At 47.6% G+C, this 17750-nt stretch overlaps 1 protein-coding gene across 6 annotated transcripts in view; it reads left to right on the forward strand.

The window, feature by feature from the left end:
- Positions 1-17750, forward strand: part of MYO18B (myosin XVIIIB) — a 397224-nt gene that overhangs the window by 92541 nt on the left and 286933 nt on the right. For all 6 annotated transcript variants that reach the window (XM_078336710.1, XM_054239730.2, XM_054239724.2 and 3 more), the window contains 4 exons: positions 3893-3973; positions 6278-6425; positions 15137-15296; positions 17219-17402. In XM_078336710.1, the coding sequence (XP_078192836.1) occupies positions 3893-3973; positions 6278-6425; positions 15137-15296; positions 17219-17402 (573 nt within the window). The remainder of the gene's footprint in view (positions 1-3892; positions 3974-6277; positions 6426-15136; positions 15297-17218; positions 17403-17750) is intronic.

The raw sequence follows: 17750 nt of genomic DNA on the forward strand, positions 1-17750 counted from the left end.
CCCATTCCACAGTAGCCTGCAGCTTCACCCTGTTCAGGTCACCAGGGAACAAAGCCCTTTCCCCGGGCCTGGCTCCCCAGACCTCTGCTGCTTCCTCCCCGGCCCAGCCTCCCCAACCTCCCCGCTCCCCAACCGCCGCCTGCTACCTTCTGAACCCCATGCCCAAAAGTGCCAAGGAACTTGGGCTTCCCCAGGCCTTGCTTCCACAGCTGTCCCTTCTTTGGGATGTCTGCTTCATCCTCTCTCACTTCACTCAAGCAAAAGGCGCCTCCACGAGTCAGTCTGCATCTCCTGGAGTGAGGGATGCCCTTCACATCTGTGGGCAGGTGGAAGCAGTGGGCTCCACACCCCTCTGCCACACAGCATGGTGATTCTCATAAAGCTGAAGATGCCTGCACCCCATAACTCAGCAATTCCTCTTCTAGGAGGCACCGGAGAGAAACTGTGTGTGTACCATGAAGCATGTTCAGGCATGATCCTGCCAGCCCTTCTTTTCTCATTAAAAAAAAAAAAGTTTAAATTGAAATATAAGGCCAGGAGCAGTGGCTCATGCCTGTAATCCCAGCACTTTGGGAGGCCAAGGCAGGCGGATCACCTGAGGTCAGGAGTTCAAGAACAGCTTGACTAACATAGTGAAATCCCATCTCTACTAAAAATACAAAAATTGGCTGGGTGCAGTGGTGTGTGCCTGTAATCCCAGCTACTTGGGAGGCTGGGACAGGAGAATCACTTGAACCCAGGAGGTGGAGGTTGTGGTGAGCTGAGATTGCACCACTGCACTCCAGCCTGAGTGACAGAGACTCCATCTCAGAAAAAAAAAACAAAGAAATAGAACATTTACAAAGTGCATAAATTGGAAGTGTACAGCTCAATGAACTTCCCTAAATGAACATATGTGTATCTCTAACACCCAGGTGAAAATGAGAATACTTTCAGTTCCCTATATGACTCCCACCTTCTTCCCTGAAGGTATGACCACCTTCACTCCAACAAGTGCTGCTGCCAGAATGTTAGAAATGGCCATATTGTTCATCAGTAGAATAATTTAGAATAATAGGTAATGAAGTTATAGTTATTTCTTTGGTTGGCAATAAAAATAAAGCACCAACATAAATGAATCTCAAACAGATGATTCTGATGATACCTGGGGTCTGATTCTAACTCTGTTACTTATTGGCTGTGTGGCCTTAGAAATGACACTCACTCCTGACCCTCAATTTTTTTTACATGGAAAACAGAGATAATAATACTTTTGTATCAGTTATGCTTTGCCACAATAATGCTGCATAATACATTACCCCTAAATGTAGTGGCTTAGAAGAAAACCTTTGGTTGTTGCTCCCAAGTGTCTGGATGGCCTGGGCAGCTCTCTTGGTCCGGGATAGTTCTTGAGCTTGTGTTCAGATTCAGGTGTAGGTTGGGGTAGGTGGCTCTGATGATATTGGTAGGGCTCTCTCATGTCTGGGATCAGCCGGCCATGAGTGGATCCAGGCAGGCCTTGTCTGGGATAACCTTGTCCCTGTTCCACAAATGTTACATCCTCCAGCAGGCTAGTCTGGGCTTCCCTCAGAGTGCTGGGCTGGGTTCCAAGAGAGCAAACAGAAGTGTGCAGGGGACCTTGAGACCTATACTTGGTGCTTGCACAAAGTCACTTCCACTGTAGTCTGTCAGTCACAGCAGGTCTAAGGCTGAGCATGGATTCAAGGGGTAGGAAAACAGGCTCCACTCCTTGATGGAGGCACTACAGTGTCACTCTGCAAAGTATGGATATAGGGAAGTGCAGAGAACTGGGATTGTTTTGTGAAGATGGTTACCATGCTCCCCAAAGGGGCTATTTTGAGCATTTAATGAACAAGAATGAAGAGTGCCTCATCTATATTAATCCTTGAGTGTATGGTAACAGCTATTCTACTTTTCCCATAATATTTCACTTATTTCTCATTATCAAGGTAATACATTTAAAATTAAAACACTGGAAACTTCATATAAGTACAAAGAAGCTAAAGTTACAATTTCTTTTAGCCCTTCCATCCAGAGGCAACCACTGTTACCATTCTCTCTCTCTCTTATTTTTTCTTTTTAAAAATTATTTTCCCTTTATTGTATTTTCTGTGGATTTTGGATCTTCCTGTACACATAATTTGCCATCTGTCATTTTTCTCACAGTATTACGTTATTCATGTCACCTCCCTCACTTAGAAATCTTAGTAAACCCGCATGCAGTGGTTAGATGATTGCATTCCCTCTCCTATGGATATCTGGGTGGTTTCTAAGTACAAAGCTTTATAAACAATACTGTGATGAACATCTTTGTCCACAGCATTTTCTGAACATCTCTGGTGACTTTTAAAAAATTTTTATTTTTTAGACAGAGGTTCACTCTTGTTGCCCAGGCTGGAGTGCGGTGATGTGATCTCTGCTCACTGCAACCTCTGCCTCCAGGGTTCAAGCGATTCTCCTGCCTCAGCCTCCTGAGTAGCTGGGATTACAGGCATCTACCACCACACCCAGCTAATTTATGTATTTTTGGTAGAGACAGGGTTTCACTATGTTGGCCAGGTTGGTCTCGAACTCCTGACCTGAGGTGATCTGCCTGCTTTGGCCTCCCAAAGTACTTGGATTACAGGCAAGAGCCACCATGCCTGGCTTCCAGTGACATTTTTGTGGCAACTGTTATTTTTCCATAGTTTACACTTGCTCCCTCCAGCACCAAACATGCAGCCTAGCACTCATTAGGTTCTCAGTAAATATTTTAAAAGTTTGGACTGAGTTGTCAGTTTCTGATAAAGTGCTCAGTGTGATGGCTGACACCCTGCATGATGAACAATCACAGAATGTTATTGGAGCATTGATTTACAATCTTTCTTCTCACAGAAAGGCTAAAAGGTGATGAGCAAACAAAAAAAACCTCATTAGCAACTGGAAAAATTAATTAAATAGGCATTTCTCCAAAGACTTAGAAAGGCACACAAAAAGATGCTCACTATCCCAAATCGTAAGAGAAATGCAAATCTAAACCACATCGAGATGTCACCTCCCACACATTATAATGGCTACTAAGAAAATAATCAGCAAAGAACAAGTGTTGGGTTGTTGTGGATAAATTGGAACCCTTGTAGAGTATTGGTGGGAATGTAAAACAGTGCAGCCACTGTGGAAAACAGAATGGTGTACCTCAAAACATAAAAAAAAAAAATAGAATTCCCACATGACAGCAATTCTATGTCTGGGTATATGCTCAAAAGAATTGAAATAATGGACTCAGTTCATATTTGTGCACCAAACTGCAAAGCAACGTTATTCACAATAGCTGAAAGGCAGAAGCAACCCATGTGTGGATTGCAATTGGCAGGTGATGGACAAGCAAAATGAGATACGCATATTACAAGATACTCACTTACAAGGAAGTATTATTCAGCCTTCAAAAGGAAGGAAATTCTGACAAAATAGTACAGAATGGATGAACCCTGAGGATGTCGTGCTAAGTTACATAAGTCAGACATAAAAGGACAAATACTGTATAATTTCACTTGTGGAAGCTACTTAGAATAGTCAAGATCAGAGGCACAGAAAGTAGGATGCTGGGGGAGGGGGAACTAAGGAGTTATGTCTCATGGGTACAGAGGTTCCGTTTTGAAAGATGAAGAACGTTCTGGAGATGGTTGGGGGTGATGGCTGCACAACATGAATGTACCTAATACCACTGAACTATATACTTAAAATGGGTAAATGGTAAACTTTACGCTACGTATCTTTTGCCAAAATGTTAAAAACAATTTTTTTAAAGGGCCAGGAGGTGATGGAAATCCTCTCTGCTTTTTCCTTCTTCAAAAGTTTTCTTCCCCCTTCCGCTCACTAAAAGGGCTAACTTTTAAATCCTGTGGTTTTCCAGGAAGGTGTTCCTGTGCAGTTTGACCTCCCGGACCCCTCCCCGGGGGCCACTGTGGCTGTTGTGGATCAGAATCCCTCTCAGGTAACACGGGGTCCAGCCAACCCAGGCTCTCAGACACCAGTTAGCCATACTGAAATGCTAGCGGATTTGAGTCTTTGGTCTGCCAGTTGTTAATGCCGTCTGCACCTAGAGTCACCCCAGGCTCATTGGGAATGTGGATGTCTGGGACCCACCCTCAGATTCTGTGTGGATTGGTCTGGGAGTGTGGCCTGAACAGTGGAGATTTCAGTGTCCTCAGGTTGAGAACCACTGCTCTCCTTTATGTCTGAGTCTATGTCTTAGAATAGACTCATTCCTGGGAGCCCGAGGCCTGAGTCAAAGGGAGCTCAGGGCTCATGGCCAGAGGCCTCCAGCCACGCTAGCCTGGAAAGGTCAGGTGTTTGGACGAAGGTGCTGTGCCCAGCAGAGACTGGACCTTGGGGACTACAGAACAAGGGCCATGTTTGGTCCAGGCCCCTGAACTCATTTGGGGACAGACAGGTGTTAATTTGAGGGACACTGAGTCTTTACCTCACTCTCTCCATCCCTAGAACTCACTTTGCTGCCCCAGATCTGCACCTCTGCTCAACTCAGAACTGCCCGTGACAATTTCACTTGATGTTTCTTCTTCTTGTTCTTCTTCACATTTTATTTAGTACAAACGTGCTTGGGCCATAGACCCTGCCATGCTTGGGTCCAATGTTGGTGACCTTGGGCGTGTTGCTTCACCTCTCTGGGCCTCAGTTTCCTCATGTTCAGAATGGGGATGCTACTTTCTCGGGGTTGCTGTGAACATCAATGAGATATTGTACATAAGGCACCTGGCATGATGCTTGGCACACAGGAGGTGCCCTGCAGGTGGCATCTCTCCTGTCATCTGACACTGCAGGCTGCCCCTATCCTTATCTTCCTTCCCTGTTTTCTGCTGACTGGGGGTAGCTTGCAGGCTTTCTCTTGGCATGTAGTGGGCTGCACTCATCATTGCAAAGCCCTCTCCTGTATAAGCCCGGCTGGCTGTTCTCAGTGTGTTCTTCTGGCTGGCATCTGTCCAGTTCATTCCCTTCCATGCTGTGCTTCTTCATCTGTGCGTCTCCTAGGAAAGGGTGGGTCTGAAGGGCTGATTTAACAGTGTTGGCTGGGAAGGGTGGGGTAGTGTCCAGGTCCTGTAGCTGCAAACAGCCACCTTCTTTTTTTTGAGATGGAGTCACTCTGTCACACAGGCTGGAGTTCAGTGACACGATCTCGGCTCACTGCAACTTCAGCCTCCTGAGTAGCTGGGATTACAGGCATGTACCACCATGCCCAGCCTAAAAAGCCGTTTTTGAGGGCCTTCTGAGTGTGGGCTGGCAATCAGTTTCAGCCCCAATAAAGAAGTTTATTGGTCTCTTTTATGTCTGAGTCTGTGTCTTATCCCAAGATGAAGGGTGCCTGGACTCTAATTCCAGCTCTGCGTCTTTTCCTCTCCGTCTGTGAGATCCTGGATGTGCCCCTTTGCCTCTCTGGGCCTCTGATGGATGCGGATTCCTCAGTCAGGGTGACCAACTGTCCTGGTTTGCGTAGGACTTTCCCAGCTTTAGCACTGAAAGTTTCATGTCCTGGGCACAATAGGACAGTTGGTCACTGGGCACATTGCATTTCCTCTATAACTGATTGGTGGCCTTCTGGATTGTGCCAACTCCTTGTGAGCCCTCGGAGAGGCCCTTTAAACTCCCCAGACTTCTCTCAGCTTCCCGTATGCGAAACTACAGGGGTGACTAGATGGTCTCTGAAGCTTGTGTCTAGATTTAAAATTCTATGTCTGTGCTATTGAATCAAGTTCACCTTCCTCTCTGAAATGTTCTTTAAGTGCTTGTTGCTTTTTTTTTGCCCCAAGATTTTAGTTAAAAAAATACAAAGACTTCTTAGAGGAAATGATGCAGACAGAATTAATCCTTTTTTGTCTAGTTATACACAAAAAGGCCGGCTGCCTGTATGTATCTAGAAATGTGTAATTTTCAGAGGGTTCCCCTTGTTAAATGCTCATCACAGCCCTCCAAGGAAGGTATTTTCAGTCTCCATTAGACAGGAGGAAACAAGGCCCAGAGAGGCGCAGTAAGTTGCCCAAGGTCACACAGGAGGTGAGGACAGAGGCAGGATTTAGACAGCTTGCTAATGAGAACTTGCTGGAGTTTCATAGCTTCAACATTGAGAGTCTGGGGTGAATGGGAGCATGCTTTTGGGTAGGCTGATTCTGAGTCCTGACGCTTGGTACTTGGCGGTCCCTATTTTCTGTCCATGGGGAAAAAGCCCAAGACAGGCCTCTGATGGGGATCAGGACCTCTCAATGAATCTCAGGTCTCATGCCAGGTCCGCTTACCAGCTGGAGGAGGTGCTCAGGATGCCAGAGGCCTTTTCTGGGTCTTGGATGAGGAAGTCCGAGTAGAGGGCTCCAGTGACAGTGTGGTGCTTGAGCGTCTGTGCACCGCCTTCGAGAAGAAAGAAGCGGGGACTGAAGGTAAGCAAGCAAGGGGCTGGGGATCGGGGCTGAGTCCAGCCTGGGTGTTGGAATCTGTCCTTCTCAGCTGTAGGAAAAGCCCTAAGAAGGCCTGCACAGAGGCTCCAATGCACAGAGGTGAATGTGCATAAGCCTGTGTGTGCTTTCATTCATTCAAGTATTCAATGAATACACTGGGCAACCGCTATGTGCTGGGTACTGTTCTCTGTGGTAGTAAACCAGCCTGGCATGGGCCCTGTCCTCAGGGGGAAGAGACAAACTCACAGCCAAGTGCATGCATGCACAGTGAGCCTGCAACTGCACTCCGATGGGGCACATCTCATTTCTCTGGTGGCCAGTGGGAGATGTGTGCAGATGAATCTAACAGAGCCAGGAGCATGACGCAGAACAGGGTTGGGGATGTTGTCTCAGCTGAGACTGCAGAGGCCCTCGCTGGTCATGCAAAGATCTTAATCCTAGAGCAACAAGAAGCCATGAAGGATTCTAGTCAGTGGGAGGCATGGGGAGCTTCCTGTTCTGGAAAGTTCTACAAGGCTGCAGTGTGAAGATATGGTAGGAAGGCAGGTGGCCAGGATGAGACAGGAGCTGGGCTGCTCCAGGAGGTAGAAGCCTCTGGAGGTGTTTTGCAGGTAAAGTCCATAGCGCTTGCGGGAGTTGAACTGGTGGAAGGGGAAGCAAGAGGGGAGACGGAGACCTGAAACCAGAACAAAGAGATCTTGAGATTTGGTATCCATAGGCTCCAAGTTCAAGCCCACCTATTTCTACTTTCCTCTGCGTGATGCTGGGCAGACCTCTTGTAGTCTTAGTTGATGTGCTTTTAAAATGGGGAATGTAGTCACCCCTGACTTCATTCTGCTTAGAATTTCTGCTACAATTATTGGGTAAGGTTATGGGCATGCAGAGTTTTGCCACCAGGGGGAAGGTGTTGCAGGTTTCTTGATGAGGATGAGGATGCTGATGGTGATGGAGAATGTGATTCTGGGATGGGGAGTGTTGCCTGTACTTGACTCAGGGCTGCATACTCAGCTTTCGGTATGTCTTCTGGTAGAATTCTGTCCCACACTTGGAGATACAGATTCTTTTTCCCAAACTGAGCTCCAGAAATGCTTGTGCAAGGTCACCCAGAGGAGAAGAATCAAAAGGCAGATTCAAAACATAGTTTGTCTGGATCTGAAACTCCTGTGAGTCCCACACCGCCAGGCACTAAAGATGACAAATGTACTGGCCGGGCACGGTGGTTTACGCCTATAATCCCCGCTCTTCGAGAGGCCAAGGCAGGTGGATCACCTGAGGTTAGGAGTTTGAGACCAGCCTGACCAACATGTTGAAACCCCATCTTTACTAAAAATACAAAAAAACTAGCTAGGCATGATGGTGTATGTCTATTGTTCCAGCTACTTGGGGAGTTGAGGCAGGAGAATCTCTTGAACCCGGGGGATGGAGGTTGCAATGAGCCAAGATCACACCATTGTACTCCAGCCTGGACAAGAGTGAAACTCCATCTCAAAAAAAAAGGCAAATGTACTTATTGGTCTATTGACCTTATTGGTTCCAACTGTCTTTGGGGCCAGGATGTGTGTGCATTCATTCCTTGGTCCATTTAGAAAATACGGATGGAGCGCTAATATGTGGCAGCCACTGTCCTAGCCCAGGAGATGCATCAGGGAACAAAACACACATCTTCACCCACATGGGACTTCCCTTCCAGCAGAGAAGAGAGACAATAAGGCAGGTGCATCTGAAAGGAGGAGACTGAGGACCGTGACTCTGGTTGAGGTCACTGAGGGAATGAGGCTTGGCAGAGAAGATGTCCAAGGACTAGGTTCTGGGACTTTCCTATGTCAAGGTGTCAAGAACAAGGCAAGCAGCCAGCACAGGAGACTGAGGTGTGGCCAGGGAGGCAGGAGGGAAAGCCAGGAGAATGTGACTCCTTGGAAACCACAGGAGGAGGGAGGGATTGACCTTTCCAAATGCGGCTGAATGGTCAAGTGAGGTGTGGGCTGAGGAATGACCATTGGGCTTGACCATGTTGAAGTCATTGGAGGCGTAGACAGACGTATCTTGCTGGAGGATTTGGGGGTGATTGTCCAACTGGAACAGTTTGTAAGAAGTTGGGAGAAAAGCCACCATCCACTGAATGAGCTCCGGCAGAAACTTCCACCCTATGGTGACCAGCAGAGGCCTCTGTCCGAGACGTTCATGGTGGATTCCTGTGCTCACACGGGGACAGGATTTCCTAAGCAGTGAAGCAACAGCATCTGATGCCTCCTGCCCCTCTCTCTGGAGCAAGCCCAGAGTGGGAATTCCTAAATTATTCCCAGAGAGCTCGGCTCTGCCAGTGACTGGCACAGCACTGAATTCTCTGCCTGGCATGGAGGGACAGTGCCAGGTGTTCTGGGGGCCCATGAAAATGTTGTTTTTAATTTTTAAATTGTTTTAAATTTTACATTCAGGGGTACGTGTGCAGGATGTGCAGGTTTGTTACACAGATAAACGCCTGCCGTGGGGACTTATTGCACAGATCGCCCCATCACCCAGGTGTTAAGGCCAGCATCCATCAGCTATTCTTCCTGATGCTCTCCCTTCTCACCCCACCAGGTGCCCAGTCTGTGTTGTTCCCTCCCAGAAAACGTTTTAACTTCTGGGAGGGAAAAGAACTTTTAGGTCAAGTGCAATTCTTTAATATATGTCTATATGATATATATGTATATGTGAGGGTATGTATATATGTGTGTGTGCCTGTGTGTATATACATGTGTGTATATATGTATATGTGTGTGCCTGTGTATTTATGTATGTGTTCGTATGTGTGTGCATGTGTGTATATATGTATGTGTGTGTGTGCGTGTGCATACATGTATGAATGTGTTTGTATAAATGTGTGTGCATGTGTGTATTGATATGTGTGTGTGCCTGTGTATATATGTATGTTTGTATATATGTGTGTGCATGTGTGTATATGTATGTGTGCCTGTGTATATATGTATGAGTGTGTTTGTATATATGTGTGTGCATGTGTGTGTGTATATATGTATGTGTGTGTGCCTGTGTATATATGTATAAATGTGTTTGTATGTGTGTGCATGTGTGTATAGATATGTGTGTGTGCCTGTGTATATATGTATGTTTGTATATATGTGTGTGCATGTGTGTATATGTGTGTGTATATGTATGTGTGCCTGTGTATATATGTATGAGTGTGTTTGTATATATGTGTGTGCATGTCTGTGTGTATATATGTATGCGTGTGTGCCTGTGTATATATGTATGAATGTGTTTGTATGTGTGTGCATGTGTGTATATGTGTGTACATGTATGTGTGTGCCTGTGTATATATGTATGAGTGTGTTTGTATATTTGTGTGTGCATGTGTGTGTATATATATGTATGTGTGTGTGCCTGTGTATATATGTATGAATGTGTATGTATAAATGTGTGTGCAAGTGTGTATAGATATGTATGTTTATGTATGTGTTCATGCCTGTGTATATATGTATGTTTGTATATATGTGTGTGCATGTGTGTGTGTATATATATGTATGTGTGTGTGCCTGTGTATATATATGTATGAATGTGTATGTATAAATGTGTGTGCAAGTGTGTATAGATATGTTTATGTATGTGTTCATGCCTGTGTATATATGTATGTTTGTATATATGTGTGTGCACATGTATATGTGTGTGTATATGTGTATGTGTGCCTGTGTGTATATGTGTGAGTGTGTTTGTATATATGTGTGTGCGTGTGTGTATATGTGTGTGTATTATTTTCTATGGAGGAAGGTGCCCATGAAAGCAAAAATGTCTAAGGCCCAGGAGGTGAAGATGCAGCCCTGGCTCTGCTCAGCCCACAGGGGTCCTGGCATTTGACTTGATCCTGGCAATGATGGACTCCCCTTCATGCAGGCTGGGGAATGAGATGCGTCTGCTCCTTTGCTAGCTGGGGAAGGAGCATGAATGAGTAGCAGAAACTCCTAGTTGTGGAGCCCTTAGCTGGAGCCAGGCCTGGGGGCTTCACTACACCCCTGCTACAGGGAGGTGACCGAGTCCTTCCTGAGGTCCAGTGGCTTCCCAGGGCCCTGTAGGAGTCAAGCACAGGGCTAGTGCTGAACCTGGGCAGCCTCACTCCAAAGGCCAGGTGGACCTGTGACTCTCCAGGCTGTCGAAGGGACCCCTGTCTCTATGTATGATGGGTTCAGGAGCAGAGATTTTGGGGAGTGGGGGAGGTACCTCACTCGGATCCAAAAGAAACCAGGAGTAAGAGCTGGGGTAGCCCAGGCTGTGGGCCCCAGAGTCCTGAGCTAGCCCCTGCTCACTGATCGACTGCACCATATGTGACTCCTGAAAAGTCCCCTCTCTGTTCCTTAGGATGGCAGTCCTGGAGACACCCAGGGGCTGTGGTGAGGATGGAGTCACTGTGTGCATGGAGCATTTCTACCTACTCCTCCTTCAGCTCTCTGTTCAGAGGTCACCCTTCAGACACCTTCCCTGCCTGTCTGAAGCTGTCCCCCTGGCAGCCTTACTGCCCCATCACAACTCTCTGTTTCTTCCTTCAGGACCCTTTCCAGGCTCTGTGAGGTGGTGATTGTCTCTCTGCTTGCTTGCTTGTTGCTGCTCTCCCCGTGATCCTGGGAGCTCCCTGAGGGCAGTTGCTTCTGTTCACTGTCTCCCCAGGGCCCTGATCTGCATATTCCCTTCCCCTCTCCTGCTCCCATCATGCAGCCCTCTTTGCTGCTCTTCAAACATACCACGCACATTCCCACCTCTGGGTCCTGGCATCAGCAGCTCCTTCTGCCTGGAGGGCCCTTCCGCCACGTGCCAGCCCAGTGCTGCTCATGGACTTCCCCTGACCTCTTTGTGAAAAGACGCCTACCAGCGATCCTGGCTTCCTCCCTCTTTTTTTTTCTTCCCCATTGCAGTGGTCACCAGGGCATGCCCCACACTTGCTCATCAGTCATCTCCCCTTGGGGAAGGCCAGCTGCATGGTGACAGGGGCAGGGCTGGTCACCTGTATGGAGGCAGCACCTGGTACAGCTGGTGGGATGAGGTACTCAGTAAATACTTTTTACAAAATTGATGAATATGTGAAAACTCAGTGATCCAGAATCAATGAAATGTATCCTCCAAGGGAATGTTTTCTGGATCCTGCCTTTTAGGCAAAAGAGATGGAAAGTAGGTGTAGAAAGTAAAAAGTTCCTTTTCAAAGTTTCCCTTCTTGTTAGAGAATAATAATAATGAATGTTAGAAATACTAGTTTCTTTTAAAGACTAACTTTTGTCAAAGCCTTCTTGCTTTTTGCTAGTAACTCTTTGTTAAGCCCTATGCAGCTAGCTGTTAGATATAAGGGAACAAGTACATTCTATGTCCTTGCACCTTAACCAAGATATTTACATTATTACTTTCCTAAGTCCTTTCACAAGCAGCTCCCCCTCCTTTCCTTATTTAGACTTCCTCTTTTCCTTTGTTCTCCATTGCCTTTCTCTATTTAGAAAAGTTTAAGTTGTTAGCCAGTCAGGTTTAGTTTAGATTGTGAAGTCTTGCTCCAACCAACAGAGATCAGACACAGCAGTAAGAACCCAATGCGTAAAGAAGAAATATGCCTGCCTTTCCTTTGTCCGTTGTACTCTCATAGCCAAATAGCTGATGAATAGTACCCTTTCTGCAGAAAGTAAAATTGCCTTGCTAAGAAAACTTTTTGTCTGAATGCTAATTTTTCCTTGTAGTACCTAAGAGCAAGCATTCTGCCTCTAACAGTAGGGTTGGAAGCAGAGGGTATATTGTAGGGTGAGACTGGAGTGGGCAGAAGGAGATTTGGCTAGATTTGTGGCCCCCCCCTTTATCCATGAGGTCTATGGTGTCAGTTCCAGACATCCCTAGCAGGATGCTGTGAAGCCCTCACTTCCCAAGGTAAAGACTCTCTCCACATCCTTTTCCTTAAGCCCCCTCAGAAGACATTAATTACAACATTTTGGTTAAAAAGAAAAACAAGTTCTTTTCCTTTATTGCTTTCTGATTGGCTCTGAGTTAATGAGAAGATTCAGTCATCCAGAACACTTGGGGCATTCCGGCTAACCGAGGGCTTGCTATTTATGACCTCTTTCCCATACCTCAGTACATTTGCTGAGTGTTCCCACAAGGGCCAGCAGGGACTGGGGTCAGCCCTCATGGAGCCCAGACACAGTAGATAGTCAGGTGACAGCCCCTCATCAAGCTCAGAGCGTGACCTGCAGAGGCTGAGGGGGCCCTGTCTGGGGGTTCAGGCTCCTGAGGGGAGGTGACGAAGCCTGGAGGTGTGAGAGAGAGATGCTGGATAAGGCTCCATCTTCCAGAAGTATCCATGGAGCTCCCGGAAGCCAAAGCCTTCATGGGAAATGCTTTCATGAGCAAAACTGTGGAATAAAACCAAATTCAGGAGAAAGGAGTAAATGAGGAGAACAAGCAGGCCTGGAATCTGATAATTTGCCTGGGAAATGTGGCATGTCCGTGTGCTGGCCACCACCCTGGACAGAGGCAGGCTTTGGGACCAGCAGACCTGTGGCCTCATCCTGCTGTGCTGCTTTAGCCAAATTGCCTCTTGTCTCTGAACTTCAGTGTCATCTTCTAGAAACCAGCCCAGAGATGCTCACATCACCAACCAGATTGAAATAACTTGTGGTAGCTTGTCCAGCAGAGAGTGCTAGGAGCCGGGGCTTAGCAAACATCAACATCCTTTCTTCTTTCTTCCCTGTCCTCTATGCGGTCATGATCCTTATTAAGGGCCCAGCCCTGTACTGACTGATGAGACCTAACAATGAGTCAACCCGTCCCTGCCCTCCAGTTGCTTCCAGTTCAGTGGAGTGGGACAGCCAGGTAAACAGATACCTGCAGCATTGCAAGGGCAGCATGGACATTTGTATCAAAGCCTCGTGTGTGCTTTGTCACCTTGCTCCCTGTGGGTGCTTTACTCTCTCATTGGAAGGGGACTTTCTGAGGTAAAGGACGGCACAGCTCTGAAAGCCTCGCAGGACACTCTTGAAACAGGGAAACTTCGCTTCACTTGAAGTGTTCTGTGCTGGTAACTTCTGTTATCCTGGACAGGGGCAATCTGGGAAGTGAGCACAGAGGACCTCTAAGCAGCCACACACAGGTGGCAGATGCCACGCCCTTTACTCCTCCTACACGGGCTCATGAAAGCTACAGACTCTCACACTGCTTTATTTTGCAGGGAGTTCCAAGAAATGCAGTCCTTTGTTTTCCTAGCTTCCTGGAATTTAGAGGCAGCAAATTAGGATATGAGGGAAAGACTCAGGACTTAGACTAGTGCATGTGAGTTTGTTGGCAATAGCAGGATAGGAAAGCAAAGCAAGATCATTCCAAATAGATCCAAGAGTCACAAGAATCCAACCACTCTTAACAGGAATCCATCTCAGAGCCGGACATGGTGGTTCACACCTGTAATCCCGGCACTTTGGGAGGCTGAGGTGGGTGGTTGACTTGAGGTCAGGACTTTGAGACCAGCCTGACCAACATGGTGAAACCCTGTCTCCACTAAAAATACAAAATTAGCTAGGCATGTTGGCTCACACCTGTAACCCCAGCTACTCAGGAGACTGAGGCAGAAGAATCACTTGAATCTGGGAGATAGAGGTTGCAGTGAGCTGAGATCACTCCATTGCACCCCAGTCTGGGTGACAAGAGCAAAACTCTGTCTCAAAATAATAATAATAATAATAATAATGATAATCCATCTGGGGCCGTTCAGTGAAGGGACAGCTGTCTCAAACCTGTGATTGCAACCTGAGATCATCACACTGGAGTGATATAATAAACGAACAGCCATCCATTAATGAATTCATCCATGCATTCATTCTGCCAAGTGTGACGCCGGGCACTGGGGATGTGTACATAGACACTTTGTGATTCGGGAGCATCGGCAAAGGTTTAAGTGCAGTCAAGGGCGGTGACAACCATGACTGCTGACTGAGTGACCATTTTATGTGCTGGATGCTATACCAAAACGTTTTATGCACATTATCTCCTTGAAGCCATAAGCCACTCTGGGAGGTATGCATGATTTAATCCACATTTTACAGAGAGGGAAATTGATGCTCAGAGATGTACAGGGCTCGGCACCTTTCACGAAGTAATAAACGGTAAAGAACCTAGGATTTCTCTAGCTCCCAAGATCAGGCCCCTTTGTTTCTCCCACCCTGTCTCTTGGAACCAATGTGCCTGTATCTCCCAAAAGTATTCTTTGTATTTGTTTGGTTGATGGTATTCAAAATGATTTTAGGTGGCATGCAACTAAATATTTGATAACTATGTATTTAATCATCACGTCCATGCACATCAGAAAATAAACCTATATTTCGCATCAAATCTGCAATGTGATGCATCTTTTAAAATGAATGTACTGTACTTGTGAAAATGTGAGTCGATTTAAAGAAAACATTAAGTAAATCACAGCCCAGGTGATATGTGGTTATATATAGAGAAAAACTCGAGAAGACTCTGTGTATGGATGATGTTTGGGAAAAACAGGTATCCTGGGTTTAAGAAAGCAAGAATAATGTGCACAGATTCACTATAGCAGGAGAAACGGGTGCCTTTGACCGTGAGCTTGAGCTAACTGGAAGCATTTTAAGATGGATACTGTATGTTCAGGGGATGCCAGCTGATTGCAGAGTGTCCCCACTAGGCCCTAGCACTCATGCCACCATGTCTGTTTCCAGGGTCCTCTGCCCTGCGGGCCTGTGAGCAGCCCCTCCAGTGTGAGATTTTCCACCAGCTGGGACGGGACCCTGTGCGCTACGACCTCACGGGCTGGCTCCACAGAGCCAAGCCCAACCTCTCAGCCCTGGATGCACCCCAGATCCTGCAGCAGTCAAAAAGGTGAATTAGGCCAGGGCTGGGGATGGGGATGGGGCATTGGAGGTGCTGTGTTTTTACTTCCCACCTAAACTACGCACTTGGCAACATGGTGTGGGAGGGCCAGCCCAGGAATCCCGTCCCTCCGTAATGGAACAAAGCACCATCACTTGAATTGGAGCAGCGAAATGTCTCCCTGGGGCTAGAGCGAATCCAGCCAAGGAGAAAGGCTGGCCTTCTGGGGAGGTGGAACAAAAGCTAAAAAGCTGTGACTTCTTATTTTGGCACTTTGCCTGTCATTAAGTATCTGAGAGATGATGTGACTGGAACAACTTTTATGGACATTCAAGAACTAGGGGGTCGTAAAACCGAAATGATACGTTTTGTAGCAGTGAGAAAAAGCTCACCATGTTCCCTGGCTGCTCAGCCCAGAGTGCTGGCATGAGGCTGGCAGCATTCTCTGCTCTCAGTTCAGAGGGTTATTGGAAACTTCTGTGTGTGTGTGTGTGTATGTGTGTGTGTGTGTGTGTGTGCGCGCGTGCACGTGCGCGCATACCCGTGCATGCACACTTCCAAGTTCAGTGCTGGAATTCTGCAAAGGGAGAGTTTAGAGATAAGAAGAGAAGCTGAGACCACCAGAGAGGTGTTGGTGTCTCAGGTAGGCACCAGGGTGAGAAAGAACCACTTGCTCGCTACCCGCTGTGTGCCTTGCATCAGCATAAATGCTTTATGGGCATCTTCTTACCTTTATCACAGCACAGGATCCTTAGCCCCATTTTACACACGAGAAAAATTGAGGCCCCAAACAGTGAAGCGGCTTGCTTTTGCTCACACAGCAAAACAGTAGCACCGCCGGGACCCAACTTGAGTCTAAGTAATGCTTGGAGAATTCCAAGGATTTGGTGTCGGAGCTGATTAGACACCTGTATCCAGGCATGGGGCTCATGAATATCCAGCTCCTGGAGAGAGATTCAAGCCAGGGATGGGGCAACAGGAGCTGCAAGCAACTGAGGACTGAATGGCAACCAGGCGACCCGGGTTGAGTCCCAGCCCTGCCCTCTGTCTCCTGAGTGACTGTGGGCAGTTGCTCTCCCTCCTCTGGGTTCTTTCTGCTTCCTGCACCATAAATAAGAGTTGGATGAGGCTACAAGGCTCAGCGGCCAAAGTCCAGCTTTGGAGTCAGGATGATGTTCAGATTCTGTTTTTCCCTCTTTTAAGCTATATGAACTAGGCTTTAGTTTCATAATCTGAGAAATGGGAGTGAGGTTGCAAAGCTCCCATGTCTGATCTAAGAAGGCCGTGGTGATGTAAAGCAGCAGATGGCGTATTAGAGAGCCTGGTTCATGGTTGGCTCATGGAAGAGGGCAGGCTAGCTCTGCTTTAGCGGAACAGACACTTAAAAATCTGGCACCCTGGACACTGACCTCGACCCTGTCCATGACAGGGATGCTGAGGGAAGGCACTGTCTGCTCAGGTGTCAGGCTGGGTATTTACCTGACATTATCTTGCAGCTCCAGAAACTGCGTGCCCAGCCTGAGTCGTTCCTTCTTGCATGAGACGCATGGCCTGTGCCTACCATGTGCTAACCTGGTCTAGGAATAACAGAGATGGTTTCACCCTCTAAGAAAGTACAGGCTTCATAGCATTGCTCTAGGTATGTAAGTGGCAAGAATATCCATAGGACAGAGGTTCTCGGGCCAGGGAAGGAGGGAGCCTTTGCAGGTAGGAGATGGGCATCAGTAAGGGGCTGGCATTTGCCATGAAGCAAAGCCTTACCTGGCAGGAGGGGCTGTGAATGAGGGGGAGCAGCTGGGACATGTGACTTGTAGAGGAGGCTTTAGGAAGGAGCAGGAAGCAAGAGGGCTTGTTCCCTTTGCCACCACCCAGGCCAAGGCTTCCCTAAGAACCTCCTAAATCTCCTCTCTCTTTTCCCTCCTCCCCACCAGGGAGGAGCTGCGGAGTCTATTCCAGGCCCGGGCCAAGCTGCCTCCTGTGTGCCGGGCTGTGGGGGGCCTGGAGGGCACCTCCCAGCAGGCCCTGCAGAGGAGCCGCATGGTGAGGAGGACATTTGCCAGCAGCCTTGCCGCGGTGAGGAGGAAAGCCCCGTGCTCCCAGATCAAGCTGCAGATGGTGAGTGGGCACCCTGTCTTATGGTGTCATGGCCTTCACTGCCTCACATCCTCATCTCTGGGCTGGGTCATGTGCCTGCATCATCTCTGACCTCCCCAGCAAGGCAAGAGGGGCGAGCATCACCCCATACCCCACAGAGGAGGAAATGGAGGCTCCCAGCAACAGTGAAACTCGGCCCTGGTCACACCCCTGGGAAGTGACTGATCCAACTCTGAGGCCTAAGCCTGTGCTGCTTGGCGCTGAGTTGAGAGGCCTGGGGGAGTTCCCATGAGCTATGAATGCCCTCCTGACTATAGAGTCACACAGGAGAGGCAGACTAACCCTGTCTGCCTTGCTCACCACTAGTTT

The sequence above is a fragment of the Callithrix jacchus genome, chromosome 1, assembly GCF_049354715.1.
Source record: "Callithrix jacchus isolate 240 chromosome 1, calJac240_pri, whole genome shotgun sequence".
In the NCBI taxonomy this organism is placed as follows: domain Eukaryota; kingdom Metazoa; phylum Chordata; class Mammalia; order Primates; family Cebidae; genus Callithrix; species Callithrix jacchus.